At 48.9% G+C, this 21,781-nt stretch overlaps 9 protein-coding genes and 1 non-coding gene across 10 annotated transcripts; 3 read left to right on the top strand and 7 right to left on the bottom strand.

The window, feature by feature from the left end:
- Nucleotides 1-238: 238 nt before the first annotated feature.
- DEU56DRAFT_869494 (RNA12 protein-domain-containing protein) lies at nucleotides 239-3,675 on the top strand (the record flags this gene model as incomplete). The annotated part of the gene is made up of 16 exons (XM_041355561.1): nucleotides 239-382; nucleotides 432-490; nucleotides 539-827; nucleotides 880-966; nucleotides 1,013-1,285; nucleotides 1,338-1,401; nucleotides 1,457-1,609; nucleotides 1,667-1,745; nucleotides 1,798-1,961; nucleotides 2,020-2,519; nucleotides 2,571-2,628; nucleotides 2,680-2,849; nucleotides 2,911-3,090; nucleotides 3,140-3,242; nucleotides 3,292-3,357; nucleotides 3,410-3,675. The coding sequence occupies 16 exons, from the start codon at nucleotides 239-241 to the stop codon at nucleotides 3,673-3,675; spliced, it is 2,655 nt and encodes an 884-aa protein (XP_041212480.1).
- Nucleotides 3,676-5,053: 1,378 nt separating this feature from the next.
- On the top strand, nucleotides 5,054-7,452 carry DEU56DRAFT_781553 (DUF974-domain-containing protein). The gene is made up of 4 exons (XM_041352047.1): nucleotides 5,054-5,159; nucleotides 5,215-5,709; nucleotides 5,771-6,175; nucleotides 6,227-7,452. Exons 1-4 carry the CDS (start codon nucleotides 5,112-5,114, stop codon nucleotides 7,283-7,285), a joined length of 2,007 nt encoding a protein of 668 aa, XP_041212479.1. The 5' UTR covers nucleotides 5,054-5,111; the 3' UTR covers nucleotides 7,286-7,452.
- On the bottom strand, nucleotides 7,440-7,510 carry DEU56DRAFT_t44. The gene has a single exon. It is a non-coding gene; the product is annotated as a tRNA-Gly (tRNA).
- A 198-nt stretch (nucleotides 7,511-7,708) lies between these two features.
- Nucleotides 7,709-10,843, bottom strand: DEU56DRAFT_781551 (nucleolar protein 14). The gene is made up of 7 exons (XM_041352046.1): nucleotides 10,549-10,843; nucleotides 10,225-10,492; nucleotides 10,088-10,167; nucleotides 9,971-10,036; nucleotides 9,089-9,925; nucleotides 8,252-9,040; nucleotides 7,709-8,202 (listed from the first exon to the last, which is right to left on the bottom strand). The coding sequence occupies exons 1-7, from the start codon at nucleotides 10,813-10,815 to the stop codon at nucleotides 7,792-7,794; spliced, it is 2,718 nt and encodes a 905-aa protein (XP_041212478.1). The 5' UTR covers nucleotides 10,816-10,843; the 3' UTR covers nucleotides 7,709-7,791.
- A 720-nt stretch (nucleotides 10,844-11,563) lies between these two features.
- DEU56DRAFT_781545 (ATPase V1 complex subunit H) lies at nucleotides 11,564-13,781 on the bottom strand. Its single transcript, XM_041352045.1, has 11 exons — nucleotides 13,636-13,781; nucleotides 13,386-13,587; nucleotides 13,257-13,332; nucleotides 13,138-13,203; nucleotides 12,909-13,085; nucleotides 12,750-12,857; nucleotides 12,614-12,701; nucleotides 12,400-12,563; nucleotides 12,225-12,350; nucleotides 12,076-12,174; nucleotides 11,564-12,022 (listed from the first exon to the last, which is right to left on the bottom strand). Exons 1-11 carry the CDS (start codon nucleotides 13,711-13,713, stop codon nucleotides 11,896-11,898), a joined length of 1,311 nt encoding a protein of 436 aa, XP_041212477.1. The 5' UTR covers nucleotides 13,714-13,781; the 3' UTR covers nucleotides 11,564-11,895.
- Nucleotides 13,782-13,866: 85 nt separating this feature from the next.
- Nucleotides 13,867-14,895, top strand: DEU56DRAFT_908994 (39S mitochondrial ribosomal protein L46-domain-containing protein; the record flags this gene model as incomplete). Its single annotated transcript, XM_041357057.1, has 4 exons — nucleotides 13,867-13,912; nucleotides 13,966-14,513; nucleotides 14,569-14,688; nucleotides 14,737-14,895. The coding sequence occupies 4 exons, from the start codon at nucleotides 13,867-13,869 to the stop codon at nucleotides 14,893-14,895; spliced, it is 873 nt and encodes a 290-aa protein (XP_041212476.1).
- DEU56DRAFT_924833 (uncharacterized protein) lies at nucleotides 14,733-16,317 on the bottom strand (the record flags this gene model as incomplete). Its single annotated transcript, XM_041358562.1, has 7 exons — nucleotides 14,733-15,106; nucleotides 15,160-15,343; nucleotides 15,393-15,508; nucleotides 15,558-15,658; nucleotides 15,708-15,883; nucleotides 15,947-16,020; nucleotides 16,083-16,317. 7 exons carry the CDS (start codon nucleotides 16,315-16,317, stop codon nucleotides 14,943-14,945), a joined length of 1,050 nt encoding a protein of 349 aa, XP_041212475.1. The 3' UTR covers nucleotides 14,733-14,942.
- A 97-nt stretch (nucleotides 16,318-16,414) lies between these two features.
- On the bottom strand, nucleotides 16,415-18,772 carry DEU56DRAFT_851567 (uncharacterized protein). Its single transcript, XM_041355196.1, has 4 exons — nucleotides 18,407-18,772; nucleotides 18,112-18,339; nucleotides 17,367-18,059; nucleotides 16,415-17,309 (listed from the first exon to the last, which is right to left on the bottom strand). Exons 1-4 carry the CDS (start codon nucleotides 18,605-18,607, stop codon nucleotides 16,857-16,859), a joined length of 1,575 nt encoding a protein of 524 aa, XP_041212474.1. The 5' UTR covers nucleotides 18,608-18,772; the 3' UTR covers nucleotides 16,415-16,856.
- A 914-nt stretch (nucleotides 18,773-19,686) lies between these two features.
- DEU56DRAFT_881348 (uncharacterized protein) lies at nucleotides 19,687-20,513 on the bottom strand. Its single transcript, XM_041356102.1, has 2 exons — nucleotides 20,358-20,513; nucleotides 19,687-20,306 (listed from the first exon to the last, which is right to left on the bottom strand). The coding sequence occupies exon 2, from the start codon at nucleotides 20,272-20,274 to the stop codon at nucleotides 19,894-19,896; it is 381 nt and encodes a 126-aa protein (XP_041212473.1). The 5' UTR covers nucleotides 20,275-20,306; nucleotides 20,358-20,513; the 3' UTR covers nucleotides 19,687-19,893.
- Nucleotides 20,514-21,700, bottom strand: DEU56DRAFT_781533 (ubiquitin-conjugating enzyme/RWD-like protein). The gene is made up of 8 exons (XM_041352044.1): nucleotides 21,524-21,700; nucleotides 21,442-21,469; nucleotides 21,368-21,388; nucleotides 21,249-21,317; nucleotides 21,052-21,195; nucleotides 20,938-21,001; nucleotides 20,829-20,888; nucleotides 20,514-20,777 (listed from the first exon to the last, which is right to left on the bottom strand). Exons 1-8 carry the CDS (start codon nucleotides 21,619-21,621, stop codon nucleotides 20,725-20,727), a joined length of 537 nt encoding a protein of 178 aa, XP_041212472.1. The 5' UTR covers nucleotides 21,622-21,700; the 3' UTR covers nucleotides 20,514-20,724.
- Between the last annotated feature and the right edge of the window lie 81 nt (nucleotides 21,701-21,781).

Below are 21,781 nucleotides of genomic sequence, written 5' to 3'. Positions count from 1 at the left end.
TCCAGTGGTCGCTGTCGTCCTGTGCGCACCTATTGACAGTTGTCTTGTCTACAGCGTGGAGAACCCTCACGGGATGCAAACTTTGCTCCGTTTCATCCGCACAAGAACACGAATGAGGCGATACTCTCCCACGATCACACAACCTGGTCATTACGTAGAATACACACCTATAAGGAACCAGTGAATCATTGATGTCAATGATCTGCTAAGTAGCCAATTGCTGCATAAATCTTACAGCATGTATCCAAGAAATGCGTTTAACTTGGCTGCTCGAAATTTACGCTCTTTATCACTCCCGACACGACGAATACATGCCAGCATACGTGTATTCGCGGACACACCACTGGCGGAGACAGTGAGCACATCCAAATTGGACGGGGACGTGAGTGGCTTCGCTACCAGAGGTTCTCAATGCTAATCATTATCTATAGTCTCAAGAACGATGGTTGTTCATCGACTCCGTCTTCCCCATTCGCCTCGGTATCTGGGAGTTCGTACCACCCAACTACACCTCCATACCTTGACTAAACCTATGCAGCCTTCGACACTACATTGGCATATTACGCGAGGAAAGCCTCTTGGAGCGCTTGCGCGAGCGTCTCGAGACCGTAAAGACACATGAATTCCACGTCCACGAGCTCCAGCCATATCTGAAGGACGGCGGTGTCTTTGTGCGCTTCACTTATACTGCTCGTGATCACCAGAACGCGCTCGAAATGCTTCAGACGGATCTCCAACTTGAAGCTACCAAGCATGGCGGTCTCCCCTCTTGGTCGGGACTTAATTACTGCAATATCTGGCTCGTGAAGGGGGAGCCGTTTCTCGAGGTGCGTTCCCCAAGTAGAAGTTGCTTGCCGAGAATGCAAACGACACAATCAGGATATGTACCGATACCCGTCAGGAATCGTCCACGTTTCTTTCCAGGGCCCAGATGTTCCTGAAGAAGCCCTGTATAGTCTGTTTCGAGTGAGTCCACTCGTTTATTAATCTATTTCTCCTTATGCCATGCTAGCCATGCGGCCGAATACACAATATCACCGCTCCTACGCCTGTTCCCGCAGGTACACTCCGCTCCTCTGATATCATGTTCCACCGCGTGCGCTCCGCCACTATCGCACGGAACACCGTCCATGGATACACATTCTCCGATGGTGGTGGAACAACACGCCTGAGGACTGTATACCAACACCCCATTCAGGCCCATGCAATCAGGGACTGGCTGACTTCGCACCCCAGGATCGTGTTACCGATCTTATTTTTTTTGCTTGGCACATTGACTTACACTGTGGGTGAATGACTTTACGATTTGTCCATGAGCTAGACATATAGTTGTTTAGATATTCGATCCCATAAGAGTCCTCTCTGTTGAAGGGAAGATGCTTAATTGGTTCGACCATCGCGGTCAGTATTGTTAATCACGGTCATCGAACATACCAACCCGTTTCTGTCATTTCAGAATACAAGCTATATAAATGGCTTCGTGCGAAAGCCTTGGACCGGTTCTCCCTCACGAGCTTCGGCCGTGAAGATGTCTCTCCACAGGGAGACATATGGAAGGAACGCAAGGATGCAGAAAGCGCTGTGCGGAACTACCTCTCCGAACTACCTTGTGAGTTTGTAGCTTATTCTCCAATGTAAAACTTCTGACGACAAATAATTTGAATAGCTACAGTTGCATTCGTACATGGTCCCCAGGGCAGCGGCAAATCGAGTATGCTTGAGGCTATCATCCGCGACACTGGCAGGTTTGTAGTGTGTTCTGTCCATCTAATGGACACAGCTTATCATGATATACAGAAAAGCTTTAGTGATCGATTGTGCTGAGCTCAATAGAGCGACATCGGACACGCGACTCGTTTCGGCACTCGCACAGCAGACCGGCTACAGACCGGTTTTCGCCTTCTTGAACTCCGTCAACAATATGGTAGACATTGCGACCGTTGGCCTCATCGGTCAAAAAGGTCACTCGATTGATTGATTCTTCCCCACTTCATTGACTAAATACTTGATGTATTCTAGCGGGCTTCACATCTTCCCTTGAAGATCAGCTGAAACGAATTCTGGAAGTCACAGGCACAGCATTGAAGAAAGTCAATCATTCTCTTCGCGCTTCTGCACAGCGCACTGTTAAAGCAGCGCAAGACGCTGAAGCACGACAAGCTGAGGAAGCGCGGACTCGCGCCCGTATTCGTGCCGGGACATGGCATGATCCACGGCTGGACTGCGTCGCCGGGAACGGCATCATAAGCGAGCTTGGCGTCGGCGACGAGTTGCTGGATGGCGCTGACGGCGAGTTTACGAGCTTCGATGCAATGGAGAAAGATGTCGGAAACTCGAATGGCGGAGGGGAGAAGACGAGCGAGGAGCTAGCAAGACAACACCGGAATGCGGAGGACGTGCAAGCTGTGCGTACCCTGCCGATTGTAGTCATCAAGAACTATGCCGCACGGGGAGGTGCTTACAAGGAGGAACTTCTCAGTGTTTTGGCACATTGGGCAGCGTCCCTCGCAGAGAACCAGGTGATTAGCGTCACTCACTTGTAAATTGTGCGGATCCTAACGTCTTTCGAGATTGCCCATGTTATCGTGGTCAGCGACAACCGCGAAAATGCAAAGTTGCTTGCCCGAGGTGTGTTTAGTATTTATATTTTTATGAGGTATTGTTAACAAGGCGTTGCAGCGCTGCCTTCCAAGCCATTGAACTCTATTGCCCTTTATGATGCTGATGCCCCCACTGCACTTTCCTTCGTTCGCCGACGCCTGCACGATATTGGTATCACATCGGATCTCACATCTGCACAAAAGAAGGCCATAGAGCGCCTTGGCGGCCGCACGAGCGACCTTGAACGTGTGAGTTATCTTATTGCCTCCTTTAATTCGCAGATTACTAATGCTCCCCCCTCGCGTATAGTTAATCCACAAAGTGTCTAATGGTCAAGGCATCGAAGAAGCGGTAGAAGACATCGTCGTTGGCGGTGTCGGAGAACTGAGGAAGAAGGCCTTTGGAGAGGACATCGACGACGCTAAGAGTTTGGCGTGGTCCAGGGAGCAGGCGTGGATCGTGCTCAAGCAGCTGGCACGCAAAGCTGAGGTACTCAACCCCATGTGCTGGACGATAGTTTGCTAATTTTTCTTATCAGCTGCCGTATTACGAAGTATTACTTGATGCACCCTTCAAGGGAGACGAGCTACCGCTTCGTGCCATGGAACATGCTGAGATCATATCTATCAGCACACAACACGGTGTTGTCGATCATTTACACTAAAGACATCCATCTAATATCTTTGTTAGGCCGACCGTCCACGATACGTCCCGGAAGGCCCGTGTTCAAAAACGTCTTTGAGAGACTTGTGAACGGTAATGGACAATGCGATTGTTATTTACTTTGCCTTCACTAATGATACATTAGACCCCGTCTTCCAAGCCACACAAGACATCGCGCTCAACGACAAACTTATCTCGAGCGCAGACAGTACCGTTCGTACATGCGAGTCCGAGCTTAGCACGCTTCAGGACCTCGTAAAAGCGGAGCGGTCGTTCTGGTGGTTCAGGCGTAAAGCAACATCCGAGCGGAAAGATTACTTGTTGAAGAAGATGCGTTCTGCACAGACCAAGATACAGACTCTGGAGAAGCGGAACGCTGAGTTGAAGCGAGCATTGGTGAAGGCGGTTTAATTATATAGCGTCGTATGCTGAATGTTTCGCGTTTATGTGCTATTTAAATAAGAGGCCCACAGGCCCTTGTTTATGCAGGCCAGGTCTGAAACGTCTGTTACGTGCGTCTAGTATAGACTACGGCCGACTGGAGGCATTTCTATCGTGTTACTTGGGGAAGTGGCGCGAAAGAAAATTCCTAGAGTGGAAAACTGGCGGCAGTATGTTAAAAGAGATGTAACTCACTCAAAGCTCACCAACGAAGTTGAGGAAGGAATCATTGACATATGTAGAGCATATGTCCGCAAGATTTAAATGGTCGAGTCTCTTGAATGATAGGAGTAGTTTGCAACACATTATCGTTGACAATGGTCGATTCGAAGCCATCATCATCGTATAGTACCTCCTTCAAGGTCAAACCCAGCTCTAAAAGTTCCTTGGGATGCAGGAAGCATGCTTGTAAGCGCAAGAAGAAATGGTAATTTTTTTTGGTCATGGCCCTGGCAGAAAAGGTGCAGACGCCGAGCCGAGAAATTGACGTTTTGGAAGAATGAAGGTGACGGGGCTGAGATCATTACAGAACGGGGACAGAAAAATACGACACCGGGCATCTGAGATATGAAACAGAGAAACACAACTCTCTGGGAGCGTCTTCAAAGAGGCTGCGTGCGCCAAAGCCCGTTCGTCCACAGAACCAACCTGTAACAGTGCAATTTTATTCCAGCCCACAACTACCTCACTGATTGCTTGCATCGAAGAATCTTCTGCGTGAACTCCTTCACCAAAACACACGATGGTGCAAGCGATGCAATGGCAACACACTTGCGGATATCCTACGATGATGGTGAAAGCCTGAGGGTCGTCAAATTGGGCCCACAGAAACAACGCAAGAACGGGAAGAAGTCGCCACGATTAGACAACCGAGTCAAAACTCTGAGGTTTGAAAGGAGGGGTCCTGGAAGAGGAAAGCGGCTCAGAGCTTGCAAAGTGCTGATGTCCCACGTATTCAAATGATGTGAGGACGTCAGTGTGTGGATGCGTTTCATGCGCCAAACCGCATCGTACAATGGACAAACCTAGGAAAGGATAGAATACATGATGCGGCTCACTGACTCTTTCTCTTGCCACCCCGACTCCCACCGGAACAGAGGACAATTGCATCCAAAGAGTACTGGAGCTGAGCCTATAGGACATCCAGAGCAGGGTATTAATGATTTGAATAGAACAAACAAACAAAATTAATTGGAAACACATAACCCCAGTCACTTGGGAAACGGCACTGGGCAGACAAGTGATTCATTCAGATCAGTCTGAAATAGGAAGGCAAAGGCTTCGATTTATAACACGAACAAACAACGCTCAGTCAGACAGACGGTACTTATTTAGACTAAGTACGGTGGACACTTACTAGAACCTGGCCTACCACAGCTCATATACGATCCACTCTTGTACAGAACATGGATGGACAGGGACATCTTTTGTCGCTGAAAGTGATGCGAGTATCTGTGCGTGGATAATCTTTCAGCGCAGGACGTGGTGATCAATGCTGCTTAATGACAGAGACCATCGCTAGCTAGTGCATGGCAGCCCTTCTATTCTAGCTCCCCTTCATTCTCTGCCCACTCTACTGCGTCAATTCTCTCTCTGCAAGGAAAAACACCTCTCCCAGGTCACCCCAAGACCCTACGGGATCTCACTCAGGCATCTGAGTTCCTCACACTGCCCGCCTCATTTGGAGCCATTCAGCTAGGCGAAACATTCTCCAGTTGCATATGCATCAACAATGAGACCAACGTCGACATCGAGGGTGTTAGCGTCCGCGTTGAGATCCAGACAGCAAACTCCAAGATACTGGTGGCTGAACTGGGTGGCCCGGGCTTCAAGCTCGCAGTAGGAGATTTACTGGAATATGTAGCCCATCACGAGGTGAAGGAGTTAGGCCACCATGTTCTAGCTTGTATCGTCTCGTATCACCTTCCTCCGTCATACCGATACGCCCCTGGTGATAGTAATCCCTCCCATGAAGCAACCTTCCGCAAGTTTTACAAGTTTGCTGTACGTATCGCTTCCAGCAGGACTTCCAGCGATTTAAACAATTCAACTGAAAACGTGCTAGGTCACGAATCCTCTATCTGTAAAGACCAAGGTACACACGCCTCGATCTCCGTCGGCATTGATGACTTCGTTAGAGCGCGAGAAAGTGTTTCTCGAGGTCCACATTCAGAACATGACACAAGACGCGATGTGGGTTGAGCGCATGGAATTTGAATGCGCGGAGGGATGGAGCGTTGCTGACGCCAACACGATACCCAGTGCGGATGATGATATAGATCAGAAATTGTTCTCTGGTTCGATGGCTCTCATGCAACCACAAGCCATCCGACAGTACATCTATATCCTAACGCCAACAACTTCTTCCTCATTTCCTGTCGTTCATCCAGCAGGCAGTGTCATCCCTCTCGGTAGACTTGACATCTCATGGCGTTCTCAGTTCGGCGAGCCTGGTCGTTTATTAACTTCGGTGAGATCACAGTCATGAATAGTAGTTTCAGCACTCAATTTTGACACCCAGATGCTGTCCCGTCGATTTCCTGGCCCTCCTCCAGCTCCAAACCCAAACCCAGCTTCAGCACCCCCACTCCAGCACCCTGTCTCAGCGCTTCCACCTTATCTTCAGCGCACCGTGCCAAGTGCGCCATCCTCGCCCGCCCGACCGCGATCTCCACAACTCCCCCCTTCTCGGCCTAGTTCCCCAACCCCAGCTCCGTACAGACCAGGCTCACCATTTCGCACACGCCCAATGTCTGGCCCTTCACGTCCGCAGTCACCCGCAGCCGGATCCATATCCAACGTGTCTGTCGCACCAAATCAACAACTACCAGCATCACTGGTGCCTGCTCAGGTGTCGGCCGTCGAGGTTGATGTTATCATAAATCACATTCCCAGGGACTCTGTCGCCATTGAGCAGCCGTTCAAGATCGCTTTCACTGCTACCGTTTCTGCCGCTCTACCAAAGGCCGAGGGGAAACAAAGGATCATCTTTCTTGCTGTACAGCATCTTCAATATCCACTTTCTACAGCGATTACATACCCTGAACCATTTCAGGCCACCGAGACCATTAGCTCACGGTTCTCTTCCCTCGGCCTCACTTCTGCAACGTCAACGCTTGTCACCCCCGTGCAAAGTTCCCCCAACATGTCAAGCGATAATCCCTTGGTTGTCTCGCCAGAGAAGATGCTCGCACGTGGTAGACTACCTACTCTGCCTTCCCCTTACTTCGAGTTCGCTGACGAGGAGAAACGCACAAAGCTGAAGGGCTGCGTATTTGTTGGGTCCTCCACGCAGGTCCTGTCCCCGATTACGCTCACCATTCCAAGTCACGACAGTGATCATGAGGACCCATCGGATGATCATGTAAAGAAGGTAGAGGGTAGTCAAGAGTTTGAGCTTACCTTCCTGCCTGTGCAGACTGGATTTGTGCGAGCGGGCGGCCTGCGCATCCTACTGATCAGGGATGAGCTCATAGATGTTGGTGCAGATCAGGCTATTTATCGCTTAGGGTCCGGCACAATGGAAGCAAGGACAATGAAAGAGTTAGATGTAGTCGCTGAACTTTGGGTTCATTCATGATTTATTCATTGTTGCAGAGTCGTGGATTCCCATGTGAAACGCGCTACAACGATAGAACCTGATAGAACTCTTTCTATTTGAATTATGCTCTTTGTTCTGCGCTGGGAAGTTGATTGTACGGACAAAAAATGTTGCAGGACAAAACAAAAAGCAATGCATTAAGAGGGAATCGAACCCCCGGCGGGTCGATGGCAACGACCCAGGTTACCACTACCCCATTAATGCTTGTGAAATGTAGCCTCAGATATCCTCCATATGTGTGGCCGTGATCAGCAGCACAACGAGACACCGAGGCAATACGTCTTTATTCTAACCGAGAGATCTAACGGGCAGGGGGGTGGTTTCTAACTCTAGCGCTGACAACTGAGTCACTAACAACCGAGACACCAGCTGATTTGCGGCTGTTGAAAACATTGACAACTGAGGGAGAATTGATTGAACATTCGCAGACAATCGCACATTCACCTTCACTAATTACAGAGTCGTTAAGTATTTATGTAAATAATCTACTTGCGTCCAGATCGAGGCTTTTCTTTCTCTTTTTCTCTATCCATGGCCTTTTGTTCAGCTCTCTCGCCTTCCAATGATGAAAACGCCTTATTCATGTGGTTCTTGTAAGCGCGATCCTTTTCGGCCTGTTGCTTGTGCTCTACAGCTGCCAAGAACTTCGCATCCTTTCTGAGCTCACGAATGGCTCCCTTCTTCTCCTGCTTGAGCTGGTAGCGAAGCTTTGAGGCCTCGTTCCGTTCATGATCTGGATCTTGCCGCCGCAGGTAAGAGGAGGACCTTGACTCAAACTTGGGTATATATGTTGGGATCGGAATTGGTTTGTGGGCCTGAAGTAGAAGGGGTCTACGAGCTTGACGAGCAAACTTCAATAACCTGGTGAGCTTGTCCTGCAAAGAGGAGGCTTGCGTCTAAAATTATGGTTAGTGTGCGTTTTGCAGCAAGATGACATTGACTCACTCGAACCCCCTCCGAAAGTTTTGCAATGTTGAGTTTCGTCAAGATATCTAGAAGTGGTTGATAGAGCTCAATAAAACCGGCAAGGCTCTTGTACATTTCTGAAAATCGATCCAGAAGGCGAAAAGCGAGGCCTAGCAAATCAAGTTTATCCTGCTCCTCATAATGAACGTCAGTCAGGAGCCGATGGAGGTTTGGTGTGTGGAAATCGAGGTGCTTGGACTTCTTGACGTCGATTGTGAGGGGTGCACAGAGATCTGACCGGAAGTCAGGGGAAGGAAATGAACCAGGTATTGATGCAACATTTTTAAGAGAGCTCGGAGCTAGGTGCAAGACGGCGTTGATAGAAAAGTTGACGGCTTCTGGGACCAGGCGTTTGGATAATTCCTCGTACTGAAGGAAGAGGGAAGATAAGAAGAGTCCACTCGTTATGTCCGTTAGTGACCGAACACGACACAGCCCCAAGTAAGCACCCATGAGAAGCCGTGCAGGTGAAATGATGGGATGGCTCATATCACTACTAGACCATATGACTCCAATGGTGCGCAAAAGGGACAATTCAGCTGGTCCCGGCCATGTTCTTGCGCCCAGTTCAAGAGCTCCCCGCGATAATCCCCGCTCCAAATTTTTGTGCATCAGCGAGAGTTTCTCCACGAAAATTCCCGCAGATTCGATTGGGTACGAGCGGCAAAGTGCAAAGAGGTGGGGAACAATAGAGTTCAGGAGCGTGAATTGTGGGGCAGGCGGAGATGTGATATAGAGTACGTGGTCAACAAGGACCGATGTCAAGTTCTATAAAGAATGTCAACTGAGTTCACAACTTTCAAAGAAAGACGTTACCTGAAGCTTCACTTTATTTTCTGGGGAAAGGCTTGGGTGGTGTAACGTGCGTATGCGCTGGATCACAGTAGGCACGTCCGTATGATCTATTTCTTCAATAATCTCCAGGAACTCTTCGTGTGACTCAGGGCAAGGAAAAGTGAAGGGCAACTCATGTCGAACGCTTGGTGGCTTGAGTTTCGCTGACTTCTGGCTGGTCGTTATTTCGTCGAACTCGCCTCCAGAGGCACTGCCTGCCTCACTGCCAAAGCTTGGTTCACTTCCGTCCTCCGCCTCACTGTTCTCGTCGTCGTTGTCGCTCTCCTCATCCCCGTCCACACCTTCGTCATCATCTTCCTCTTCTTCGCTTTCATCCTCAGCAACCGCCTGGCCGTTTATGCCACCTAATCCCAACCCAATACCTCCCAATGATTCGTCCCCTGCAAAATCGTCCTCGAGGTCGTCACCTCCACGCTCCCTCTTCCGTTTTCCGTGATTCCTTCCGCCATCATCGCTATCTTCTCCATCGTCTCCAAGCATTCTCCGCCTTCGCTGCCTTTCCGCCTTCTCTAAATTCTCCTTCTCTTCAAGTGCAAGCTCGTCTTCTGTTTTTGTTCGATCTTTTGGCTTTGCGCGTTGATCAAACGCGAGTTCGCGAACCTGTCTGTCGTAGTCCATTTGCTCATCTATGTCTGTGGAGGGAATGGCAGGCAGGTCTCCAGAACTACCCAGAGAAGCCGCATTGTTGTCGGTTGTCTGTGCGCCAGGCGCGAAGAGCAGACTTCTCAAGGAATCAAAATCTTCATCGAGTTGATGCCGCATACTCTCCTCTTGCACTTTTTCAAGTTGACGGCGGGCCTGAACCAGGTTCAGTAACATTCAGTAAAAAGTCTAATAGGTTACCTTGTGCTCTTTACTTTTGGCGATGAGTTCTGTCATGACTTCCGCTTTTGATTTCTTCCGGTCGGGCTGGAGAAGTGTGAGCGCGATATTTCTCTTTGAGTTATGAAAGTCACGCACGTTGTGATCTGTTTCGTCCTCATCCTTGTCGCCAAACCCACCAAAGTGTGCCTTCCCCACGATGTCGCGATCCATTTGGCCTTGAACGAGTTTAACAGATAAACAAAAACGTCGATGCACAGCGTAGGAATGCTCACCGTTATCGTCATCTTCGTCTTCATCCATAGGCAAACCAACGTCGTCGAAATCATCTAGATTCGAGAGGCTTTGACCATAGTGTGTGAGCTCTTCTTCGCCCTCAAGATTGAATATGGTTCCTTTGGAAGCTCGCTGCCTTTCTTTCGTGAAACGCTCGAGCATACGTTCCTCAAGAGACATAGAAGGGTCATTTTCACCAAAGCGCCTATCGACAATTCCGCCAACACGACCTCTGTCCTGGAACTCTTTCAATAGAGTCTTCTCGCGCTATTGTAGGCAATGTAAGGGACCTGTCAATACTCGTCGAATATAAAAAAGCGCACCTGCTCAATACCTGCTTGCTTGCTCTGTGCAGGCTGTCCCTTTGATCCTTTGATCTTTCGTCCACCCACGTCATGTTTTAGTTTTGTGACCTTGACGTCGAAGGGATTCAGCTTTTTGTGTATCTCCTGAAGCTTGGCTGCCTTCTTGATTTTATCCTGGTCAATAGAGCCTGAACGCTTGCGCTTTTTTCCATTTTGTGGGGTCTTGCTGATCCCCGCTTGGGATAAGGCCGACTTGAGCTGAGACAACTGAGATCCCTTCGCCATGCCTGTGGGCTGTAATAAATGGTCGCGCCAACAGTGTATTAGTGCTTATATAAGCAGATTTCCCCTAAATCGCGAAAACGGTCAATCACATTGCAGATCTAATCATTCTTTCAGATGGCATGTTGCATCAGGTCTCTTACAATAGCCTGATCAAGCCTTACCGTACGTACTGCTCACTTATTTTCGTCCATAACAGAACAGCACGTTTCAAATCCTGAATCCTGATTGTTATACACCCATCCGCTGTCGCTCACGGCAGAAGCTCGACACCTCATGGATGTTGTATAGACCAAGGCTACCTAAATGCACCTCCAACCCAACAAAGGAATAAGCATAAGGGCGTCAAAGCCATGTACATGCTGGTCGACATGCTCAAGAAAGAGGTGCATGCGCGTGGCGAGGATCGCAAGGACGAAGAACTGGAAGCTGTATATGCGTTTGGGGGTCTTGTTCGTAGGAATTCGCAGCACACTTTGGAGGCACATACTCTTCGAAGATAGCGTGGTATGCATATTGAGTGCGCGGAGCATCAATGACTCGATCATAACGGTCACAGCGTAACGTCCACCAAGTTGACCGCTCGGATACATAGTCTCAAATCATTGCCGCTGTTGTTGGGATGCTGTACGAAGTGGTTCCATGCGTATTCAGTACACAAAAAGCCAACATCAGGGGAGACATACTCTGTTTTGATTGCGTGCATGCGCTATATAAGAACTTAGTACTTCAAGTTTTAGCCCATTTGTAACGGATCGAATCATACGAGAGAATTTCCAAACCGCACTGCTGCCTTACAGGGTTCACGATCCTAAGGAACTGCATGCTGCAGAATATCGATGTTGTCTTTTTCGGGAACTGCAATGAACGCATCACATTACATATTTCGGGAGGGTGATGATACCATGAAACGTGCAACAAACATGATGAAACGAACACGCCGGCATTGCAGACGAAAAAGAGGAATGGTGTTGGCACGTACGTATGCAATATACGGCATGTACGACGAGATACAACAGGTAGCTGCAACATACAGCATGACAGAGATTGTGCGTGCTGACAATATCAATGTCCAAGTGTGCACTATACCGCTGACCAAGGATGACTGACGAGCTCCTGCACTGATAGCAAGGCATGGTAGCGTACATCCGGATCTGGATGAGTCATGAGCTCCATCGCGCGGGCTTTACCCCCCAAGTCTGTAATTATTCTTTGAAAAAGATCAGATAAATGCAATGTTCAGGATCATGTGGCTTTGCTTACCTCTTTCCCCGTTCGTAATGCTTCACATACTGCCCAAGATCGTGAACTGCAACAGCCAGGACGACGGGGTCGTCGGAGCCTAGTAGTCTGATGAGGGTCCTGAAGTAGGGATCAGCCACCGAGCAATTGACATAAGAGGTCGTCATTACTTCAACTGCTCATAGTCTCTATCATTCAATTTCGATGCATTTTCCCGCCAGAAGGCATCTGACTCATGTACTGGTGTCCATGACAGATGACCAGATGCCAGCTCTGACATGTATTCATCGTACGTCCTGCATCCCAGCAATCAGTAGGAGATTAAGCGGTATCAGATACACTCACGTCAGGCTTTCAAAGTTGCGTTCTAGTTCATCTCTGACGTATTGTACGTCCTCCAAGATGTCCTCGTCAGACCATTTGCGAGTTGAAAGGTTTTTCGAGAACGGAAGAAGCTGCGCGACGAGCATAGCCGGAAGATTCTCGGAAGGCGCCTTCGTAATCAAATTCTTCAAGAACATCAACATCAGACGTCCCCGAAGAGAGGACCTACACCTACACTGAAAGTGGCAATAATAACGCGAATAACTTTCTCTTTCACGGCAGCCTGTGCCACTGTGATCAACAAAGGTATAATATCGTATTTCCTTCAAAAATTTGAGAAAATTTCACGATGACGCGACTAAAACCCTCACTTGTTGATTTGTTCAGCGACATCTTGCTCGAATGAAAGCAACCAAATGCAGAAGATCACTTGGTAGCTCATCTGAGGGCCAGGTTTATGGAGAAGGATCTCAACGAACCTATTCGATCAGTTAAAGCGTGAACTGATCAGCGATGCGATAAATGCTCACCCTGCTAATATTCCAGGGATGGCCCATACTGCCCTGCGGCATTCTGGACGAGCGAGAAGAGACTCTAAGCACTGAACTGCGACGTCACGCTTGTTTTGTGACTGGCTCTGCACGAGTGAGGCGAGAACCTTCAGGAATGGCTGAAGGTGCTGGTGCTGAAGGGGAGTTGATTCCGAGCTGAGCAGACATGACATCAATAATGGACTTGAGGAAGGCAGATTACGCGCACCTCAGCAGCACGGTCAGTATTTGAGCGGATTTGAGTTGAACAAAGTCATCTTGAGCTTCTAGAGTTCTGAAATCATGCTGTCAGTCTCGCAATCAGGTTGAAGACTCGAAGTCGCGTACCTGATGAGAGGGGCATACGGGAGGTCGGGGTCAGACTGAGCGACTCTCGCGAAGAGCGGTATCCGCTCATCATGATCTACAGACAAATGAATCATGTATTCGTTTCAAAACGTCCGAGATGAAACATACCCAGGAGTGCATCTGCAATTAAGACTAGGAGGCATTGCATGGTATCGACCCTTTGGAGCTTCTTAAGAAGCCGGAGGTATAGTAGGGCATATGTTTGGCCATCGGACAAATGGATAGATTCCACCTTTGCCCTGGGCTGTCTGTCCACCTTCTTGATGAGAGCCAGCTCCTCCGAAGTCACTAGTTCGGCACGTTGGTATCCCTGACTCCGGGATGAGTGTCATACGCTAATGAAATCTGGTTGACGGACCTCCCATGGGACAGGCTTTGACCTTATCTTTGCAGAGCTCTCATCGAGATGTGCATTTGAAACGAAGGAGAGGGACATTGTAGCTTGTCCCGACAATATTGTCCACTACTAGCATTCGCGTCTGCACAGTGGACCACCTTTGGGCCATTTCTCACACACAAGGGGGGGTCACGACCACCCTTAATTCTCACTTCAATTGAATTCTGCAGAGTCAGTTTCCGTTCAGTCTTTATGTTCTCGAGAACGGTGTTGTCATCGTGCAAACGCGCACCCAAAGGTACGTGACATCCTTTTAGCGCTCCTAACACCTTTTCTAACATTTTTTGGCAGCATGTCTGCTTCGCGGTCTTGCGACCGAAGCTTGTGCAGCATCTGCAGCACCTGAGGTCGCGCAAGTAGATGCCGCACTGTCAAAGAAGGCTGCACGGCCCATCTTACACACTGGAATCATTCTGAACCGATCTCCCATAATTACCCGCACACCAACGGCCTTCGAGAAAGCCTACTACGCCTACCAAGCCCGCATCCACCGCGCGCTGCACAACCCGTTTCCTTATGACTTTTACTTCAAACAGGGTTCACCTCTTGAGTCGCGGTTCAACATAGAGGAGCGAAGACGCGAGCGCAAGGCGTTTGGTGCGCCTTTTGGTATGCAGACCGGGGAGACGAGCGAGGCTGAAAAGCTTGCCGAGGCTACTATGCGCGACGAAGAAGAGGCCATGCCGCGTGTTCATGAAGCTGACATTAACTCGGACCTCAAAAACCTGCATAGACGTGGTCAGCGAAACCTATACCTATTACTACAAAAGCAGGAAAATGGGATTGCCGCGTGGAGGTTCCCTCAGGGAAGTGTGGACAAGGGAGAGCTTTTGCATCATGTCAGTAGATTGATCCGTCTCTGAATTGCTTGTCCTTATATTCTTCCCCAATCAGGCAGCAACCCGTGGACTTGAAGTCGAGTGTGGAAACCTTATGGACACTTGGATAGTCAGCCGGAATCCGATAGGCGTATTCCACCCTCCTTCACCAGCCAATGCAGACAGCGCCGAGAAGGTTTGTCCTGCTTCCAGTAGCCTGTATCTTTTACTGACAGCTCTGCAGGATGTGGTCTTTTTCTATAAAGCACATATCATGGCTGGTCAAGTCCGCCCAAACCGGACGCGTGCACAAGACTTTGCTTGGTTAACCAAGGGTGAGATAAAGACACGGGTGGATGAGGACTACTGGTTAAGCATCAAAGATATGCTGTCGGATTTCTAACGTATATTCCCTATATTGTTCTACCCATCGATATATCTGGTGCTCTATTACTTGGGGGCAGATATAGCCCGACGCATATCTGGCCGCTTTTGTGCATCATCAAATCTGCGTACCACCACATCGCATTTCGTGCTCTTGCAGATATGCTTGGAATTGGCTTTTACGGCATCTGAGAATAGATTGAGGCCAGCGGCACGTTCTACGACATCAACTAAGTGCAGCACATTAGTCGTGCGCCCAGCATTCAAAGGTTTGTGCGCCTACCTGGCGTGACGAAACCCTCTAGAGGCGCATCATCAGGAATAATGGCATTCGGGAGCACAAACGCGCCCGTAGAAATTTCTAGCGCGTCTGGCGTTGAAGGTGACAAAGGTCTCGAGGCCAACACCACTTTGGCAAAGTGTGTCGGGACCGCGACGTTCGGCGGGGAACCAATAAGTTCATACGTCTGCAAAAAAATGGGAATCATACAATAAATAACGAGGGCCTAGACTGACCACGCGGAATTTACCATCTGCATCTTTGCGGGGGAGATACAACGGGATTGTAAAAACGTAAACATCAGAGAAAGACCCTGTGAGGCGTCTACACCAGTCTTCCAAGTACGCCCAATCTACGAAGCAAAAATCAGCCTTGAAACGTCTCCTGTAGCACCTACTTACAATGGCGGTTGAAGCCAACGCCGACTTGAGGAGCAATATTCGACAGTAAGAACGTTTCATTCATAGCTTCCTGAGAGAGCTTGGCGTCTGCAGCAGGAACCCTTCAAGCTCATCAAGACCCGCCCCCTCAAAAAGTCTCGGCGTACATACATATGTCCACGATCATACCCACTTCGGAAGTAATCTTGCAGCCTCGCGCGGAACATCGCCGGGAGGGATTCATCCTCTGCGAACGTCGAGTTTGAGCGGTCGCCTCCTGACCCGTCCCCTGAGGGACGCTGCTGAGTGGATTTGCCCAAAGATGCGAGAGTAAGATGCTCTGCAGTCTATGAATGTAATGTCAGTTAATGAAAGAAGAATGACTGCTGAAGCATAGAAAAATGACACACCCATGCCGGGTGCCTCAGTCTCCGGTCATACGCAGCTGTATACGCTTTGCGAACCAAGAGGTCTGGTACAGGACCTATTCAAAATCCAAGTTCAGGCAACATAAACAAAATCATCATCATCCAGCACGCAATTCACCTGGGTGACCGTATTTTAAGACCGGGGATGACAGCGCAGAGGCTGAAACAGCACTCGAGAGTTTCGCACCACCACTCTGACCCATTTCAATTATGGGAGGAGCTATGGACGTGTTGGCTGAGGTGGTACTTATAGGGATTTGCCTCTTCCTAGAAGCCACGGCGCTGACCACACCCCCTCCCACTACTGCACCAACCGCGAAGCACGCGGCGTGGATGATAGCTGAGCTCGGCATCTGTGAACTGACCAGGGCGTAGGTTTTGTGGAAGTGGAAGTGGAAGTAGACGTGAAGAAGCAGCTATGGACGCGTCTCAATCCGGCTCGGATCACTCCTTCAAGTTTGTTTGGTAAAAGCCTTAAAAAATACATGAATATAAAGCGCCCCAACGCGAAGCACCGTCCCGGCGAAAGCAAGACCTATGGTGCATCAAGCAGCATATATTTACATATTCAAGCAGGCCTATGATATGTATAAAATGGTTGAAGCAAGAGAATCCAGAGAAAGGAAAGCAAAGGTGTAAGAGAGCGATCCAGACAACGAAAGTACAAGGAAATTACGAGTAGGGAAGGTCGACTTTTGAGAGATGGAGGAGACGTTTAATTGTGTTGATGGTGCGGTATACAAAAAATCAGAACCAGAAAACCATAACAGCGAAAGGAACCAGCAAGCAATCAAGCTACGCGGGAACAATCAATACGAGCACCATCCAACCCTGATTGTGGGACTCTCAAAAGCGTAAATGAGGAGAAAGGCCTGAGGGTGTGTGGCGGGTTCTATATTTCCAGCGGCTCGTGAGATCTGGCTTCTAGTCCATTGCCACGTGCTTGATCACTGTTTGTTCCGCGACGCAGACCAAAGCCGCCTGCGCCGGGGCCTCGTGGTTGTCTGACAACACTACTACCCTCATTCAAACTACCACCATTCATTCCAGTGACGCTGGATGGCAGGCTGGGAACAGGCGGGATGGCAGAACTACCAAAGTTGCTGCTAAAGAGCGAACCGAAACCACCCGGAGAACGACGAGAAGGAGAAGCAATCGTTGCGTAACCTTCCCTAATATTGCCATTCGACGCACGAGTTGTCAGGCGGGGTGCTTGAGTGTGCAAGGTTTTCATATCAGGCATCGACTTCTTCATGCGTAAAGAGTTTGCAAGCGTTTGTGAGGAAGATGCAGAGAGATATGCAGATGGGGCGCGCGACAGGGTCGCGGCCTGAGCTCGTTGAGTCTGTGGATTCAATTATCAGGGACTGACTAAAGGCTTGGCATGTAGGGAAAGACCCACCCTGTTAGGATCGATTCGAGTTACGACGGCGTACCTTTCATCGCCTTCTCCAACCGAATAGTGATACACGCCCAACTTCTGTGCAATCAAGTGAACCACCCTCCTTTGTTTGGGTGAGAGTGTCCTCGAGAAAGCGAGCTCGTCCCTCATTCTGTCGTCCTTGAAAAGTAAAATGCGAGAATAGATTTCCAAAGTAGAAGGATCATTGAGATCCAGTTCATTGGAGGACGAAGACTTCTCGGATGGATTTGGTGTCGCGGGGGCAATGGGAGGGGATGCTGCGGGGTTAAATGGCTGAGAGATTGGAAGTTGAGGCATAGGCGGAGGTGAGTACTGTTGCTGTTGATAGGCACCAGAAGAGAAGGATCGCTGCGGGGTGAAAGCGGGGGCTGTGACGGGACCAAAGTCATCATATGACTGGTGAACTGCCTGTTGTTGCTCCTTTTCGAGTTGCATGGAGCGCATCCGCCTGATAGCCTTTTCTCTTTCGATACGCTCTTTTTCTCCGGCTTGAAGAACTTTCTTGTACTCGACACGAAGCTTACGGCCTTGGACATCGAATCCATTCAAAGCAGCCACGACTGCGTCAGCGTCTGCCGCTTGACGAAAATTAGCAAATGCGAGACCACGGAAAGAGCCCTGTTGATCCAGGTGATAGTTAAACGCGTAGGGGGTAGGGATAGACAAAGAAGCCTAAAATAGAGACGTGAGTCAAATGTCATCGTGGCAAAATTGATGAACTAACGATGATATCAAGGAGAGTCTCGCGCTTGACGTTGAAAGGAATGTTCTTGACGACGATGGCGGTTGGTATAACCTCATCGTCAGGATTTTGGTTAGGCGTCGAAGGAGCAAGAGAAGAAGCTTGTAGATGACCTAAAGGGGGGGAACTACCGGAAGAAGAGAAATCTGAATTGTTGTGAGGGGATAGAGAGCGATTATCAGGGATGACCATTGAGTTATCAAGCCATTGCTATAAGATAGATAGGTAGATAGATATTGAGATTACAAGTTAATGTTTTTAAAAGAAATTGACTGACGGTGGGAAGAGCAGCACGGATGGGCTTCATCTTGAGAGGAGATGGATTCATACCGCCTAGAGGATTATACTGAGGTGAAAGTTGCTGGTTGAACTGATACTGCTGCCTCGCGCTCTGGTCATAATCGTAAGTGTCATGGAGGCGTTGAGATTGAGGGTTTAGAGATAAAGAGGCGATGTCTGGCGTTGGAGAGCTTGTCATGATGGTAGAAGAAAACCTTGGATTTCCTTGGTCTTCAACTTTGATTAGCTTTAAGTCGTAACGGCAGTTGAAGAGAGAGAGAGAAAAAACAAGGCGAACAGACAAAAAGCGTACAAGAAACTCAAGAGGATGATGAACGCCGAAAATAAGGCTCGTGGCCAAACCAGAACACACCTCACGCCACCCTGATTTCAATATCACTATATACACGTTCCTACTCTAAAATCACTGCAAACCACACAGCACCGACTCAGGCTATACTGCACACACGAAAATCACGGACGGCAACGTGAATACAACCCCCAAGAGTGCACACAAAGACCATTAGAATCAGAAGCAAAATAATGACGAACCGGCATGGTCGTAACACCCGTGCTTCTCTCGCTTCTCTATCAATAGCGTCAATGTTTCAACCTCGTCCTGCAACCACATCAATGAATTTCCATTGAGAGGTCGGAGCCGCCCTCCAGGGCATCAAATGAAACTTGTTTGCTTGACATATAAAGGAAGGTTCAGCGCTGTGCGTGACCATGCACGGACAGTTGCTGATCCTCCAGTGACAGTGCACCTGATCCGACCGAACCAATCATCAGAAGCTAAGCCAGTCTAAAACGAATCATCAACACCAACGACTCTGTAGAAATGATACAGGATATGACATTCAAGGGAACTTTTACTTATGGATATCACACCGGCGGCTCCAATTATAGCTCATCTGCACAGCGACGTGTTCCCTCAGATGGCGGCATACTCGACCTTGGAACTGACTGCGCTTTCTCAGAATGAGGCGTGTCCGGGAAAACAACCAGCGTGTATGTCAACCAACAAAATGAACTGGGAAAAGGTCAGCAGAAAAGAATCACCCACACATGGGCAAGACATACCATTATGAGGTAGTGACCACTTTAGACGCTCGCAGCAACCGCAGCAAAAACGGCTGATGGGTCGCATGGAACCTCGAGGGCAAGGGCCCGCCGGGAACACGCCGACGGCGATAGACGGTGGGAGTGCCAGAGATGGTCGAGGGCACACGAAACACCATTTTAAGGGGGCGCAGATCATCCGCAGCCATCGTCAGGACCGAACAATCTAGATCAACTGAGGTTCAGACTCAAGATGTACACAATATATGCATCGAGCATCGAGCATCTTTGCATTTACATATACATAGCCACAAATGATCTTGAGCACCAGTCTCATAAGAAAACAGTAAAATACCACTCAGCCCAGCTGTAGAAACCGATATCCAACCCTATCATACAGCTCTTCCACACAAATACCACGAGCTATTGACAGAATGCCACAGGCTCTGGTAGCGCAATTAGACTGTTGATGTCCAACTGCACGCTAATACAACTCGAGTGATTCCAGGGGCCACGCATGCGCTGCCCCGATGTGGGCGATGATGTTGGAGTAGATGATCCGGACCTGCTATGAGTATTTGCAAACTCTACATCCAGAGGTGGCAGGTCAGGGAACGTAAGCCGCGCTGGATCTGCGCGGCGTGTCCGGGATTGGGGCATAGGCCCATGAGGGAGGGCAGCCTCTGGTTGGAAAGCGGGACAAGGAAAGGAAGGGAGGATGTGCTTTGGAGTGGCGCGTGGTGGGAGAGGACCCTGCACGAGACGGAGAGCAGAAGGAGGTGGACGACGTGGGCCTCGGGGCATGATTACAAGCGAAATGAATGTAATTCAGACTGCTAGGAGCCGATTTAATTATCAAGGTCAAGGGAAATGCAATAAGAACGAACCAAACGCCTTTATACTAGTCTCGGATAGCAGACGACAATACAAACACGCAAGGATAAAGACAGATAGAACAAAGAGAGACACGTAGTTTCGACAAGACCTGCTAAATCGAATAGTGGAAGGAATGTGGTTCAAACTTGAAATGGGCTGTGTGCGTGAGCTGGCAAAAGCTGGCATTTAGCTTCCACATTCAAAGCTTAATTCCGATTACCCCATTGGATCACAGAAAACAAAGGCGGGGTATACATCGAGAAGGGCAACATATCGCCATCTACAAATGTGCCAGTCCGAAAACACTACGATCGACGTATAGAATAACAAAGAGCCAACAGCCCTAACCTATCAAAGCGATACATCATGAGAACAGTATCATGTGGAGCTCTCAATCGGGCGGTAGTGTTTCAGCAGTTGAGCTTTGAAGGCTATAAGAAGAATAATGAGAAACCGCGGTCTCGCATATTAAAGCGACTGACATTCAGGCTGATTCCATAACCCTGCAGCGTCACCATTAAGCGGAGAAGCATTGTTGGGTTCTGTAGAAGGTAAGTAAGAAACTATACACTGTCAAGTCTCACAACTAACCTCCTAGTAGCGATTGCAACGACAATAACACGGTTTGCACGCTATAAACGGCGGACCACTTGTCCTGGACAAATTCTGAGGGTTGTGTATTATTGACAGGAAAATGTGGCAAACCTGCAAGATGTCAAGACAGATCGCCCCTCCTACAATGTCAACGTTGGGATGATAACAGGGAGTGTCGAACTTGATCGTTGGTGGCGAGTATGGGTAATTGCTGGGGAATGATATGGAGATTCGAAATGATAGTCCAACATAAATCTAGCGCAGTAGTTAGCATTGAACGACAATGGTTTCATGCGTGCGCGACATACAGTCCCAGCCGGGCCTTCTATCGTTCCCACCCATTCGAACAGGTTTGCATCACTTTTCGGGAAGGCGGACTAAGTGGTTTATGAGAGAGAAGTATGGGGTACACACGAGGATCACTCACGATACCAGGAGATGATGACATCTAGCAAGTACTGAGAGTTCAATAAAAAAAGTACGGCTAGTACACATGCTCACCATCAAGGTCATGAGCTCGTTGCTCAGGCTGTAGAATGACAGTGAGCATAGATGTTAGCCTTAAAGGTGGCGGCACTCTCACCGTTTTGTCACACTACCAGGACCGTCAGGTGCTGAGCCAGAGACGGCGGTTTTTTGGGAGATTCTGGAAGGAGCGAGGGCGGAAGTAATCTGGTCCATAATTTCTAAGCTTGCAATTGAATGGCGGTTGCAGAGAGAGATGTGTAAATGCAAGATAAGAACTACAACTTGTCAGTTCAAGTACAGTGGACGCGCTCAGTCACGTGCAGTCATTATTGAAATTTACACAAACAATAACAAATAAAAGACCTGTTCTGAG

This window comes from Suillus clintonianus, assembly GCF_016758775.1.
Source record: "Suillus clintonianus strain FC179 chromosome Unknown DEU56scaffold_11, whole genome shotgun sequence".
NCBI classification, from domain to species: domain Eukaryota; kingdom Fungi; phylum Basidiomycota; class Agaricomycetes; order Boletales; family Suillaceae; genus Suillus; species Suillus clintonianus.
Note: the sequence above shows the minus strand (reverse complement) of the source record. Positions and strands in the feature narration are given on the sequence as shown.

Bases quoted from the DNA above. Each gene is read 5' to 3' on its own strand.
- DEU56DRAFT_781553 (XM_041352047.1), top strand. From the start codon at position 5,112: ATGGATGGACAGGGACATCTTTTGTCGCTGAAAGTGATGCGAGTATCT. The intron at 5,160-5,214 runs GTGCGTGGATAA...GCTTAATGACAG, and splicing joins TGAAAGTGATGCGAGTATCT to AGACCATCGCTAGCTAGTGC. The intron at 6,176-6,226 runs GTGAGATCACAG...TTTGACACCCAG, and splicing joins CTGGTCGTTTATTAACTTCG to ATGCTGTCCCGTCGATTTCC.
- DEU56DRAFT_781551 (XM_041352046.1), bottom strand. From the start codon at position 10,815: ATGGCGAAGGGATCTCAGTTGTCTCAGCTCAAGTCGGCCTTATCCCAA. The intron at 10,493-10,548 runs GTGCGCTTTTTT...TGCCTACAATAG, and splicing joins AGCAAGCAGGTATTGAGCAG to CGCGAGAAGACTCTATTGAA. The intron at 9,041-9,088 runs GTAACGTCTTTC...CATTCTTTATAG, and splicing joins AAAATAAAGTGAAGCTTCAG to AACTTGACATCGGTCCTTGT.
- DEU56DRAFT_781545 (XM_041352045.1), bottom strand. From the start codon at position 13,713: ATGTCCCTCTCCTTCGTTTCAAATGCACATCTCGATGAGAGCTCTGCA. The intron at 12,858-12,908 runs GTGAGCATTTAT...CTGATCGAATAG, and splicing joins ATCCCTGGAATATTAGCAGG to GTTCGTTGAGATCCTTCTCC. The intron at 12,351-12,399 runs GTGAGTGTATCT...GCTGGGATGCAG, and splicing joins CGCAACTTTGAAAGCCTGAC to GACGTACGATGAATACATGT.
- DEU56DRAFT_851567 (XM_041355196.1), bottom strand. From the start codon at position 18,607: ATGACAAGCTCTCCAACGCCAGACATCGCCTCTTTATCTCTAAACCCT. The intron at 18,340-18,406 runs GTCAGTCAATTT...TCTATCTTATAG, and splicing joins TCCGTGCTGCTCTTCCCACC to CAATGGCTTGATAACTCAAT. The intron at 18,060-18,111 runs GTTAGTTCATCA...TCTCTATTTTAG, and splicing joins AGACTCTCCTTGATATCATC to GCTTCTTTGTCTATCCCTAC.
- DEU56DRAFT_881348 (XM_041356102.1), bottom strand. From the start codon at position 20,274: ATGCCCCGAGGCCCACGTCGTCCACCTCCTTCTGCTCTCCGTCTCGTG.
- DEU56DRAFT_781533 (XM_041352044.1), bottom strand. From the start codon at position 21,621: ATGGACCAGATTACTTCCGCCCTCGCTCCTTCCAGAATCTCCCAAAAA. The intron at 21,470-21,523 runs GTGAGAGTGCCG...GTCATTCTACAG, and splicing joins CCTGGTAGTGTGACAAAACG to CCTGAGCAACGAGCTCATGA. The intron at 20,778-20,828 runs GTCAGTCGCTTT...TTCTTCTTATAG, and splicing joins GTTATGGAATCAGCCTGAAT to CCTTCAAAGCTCAACTGCTG.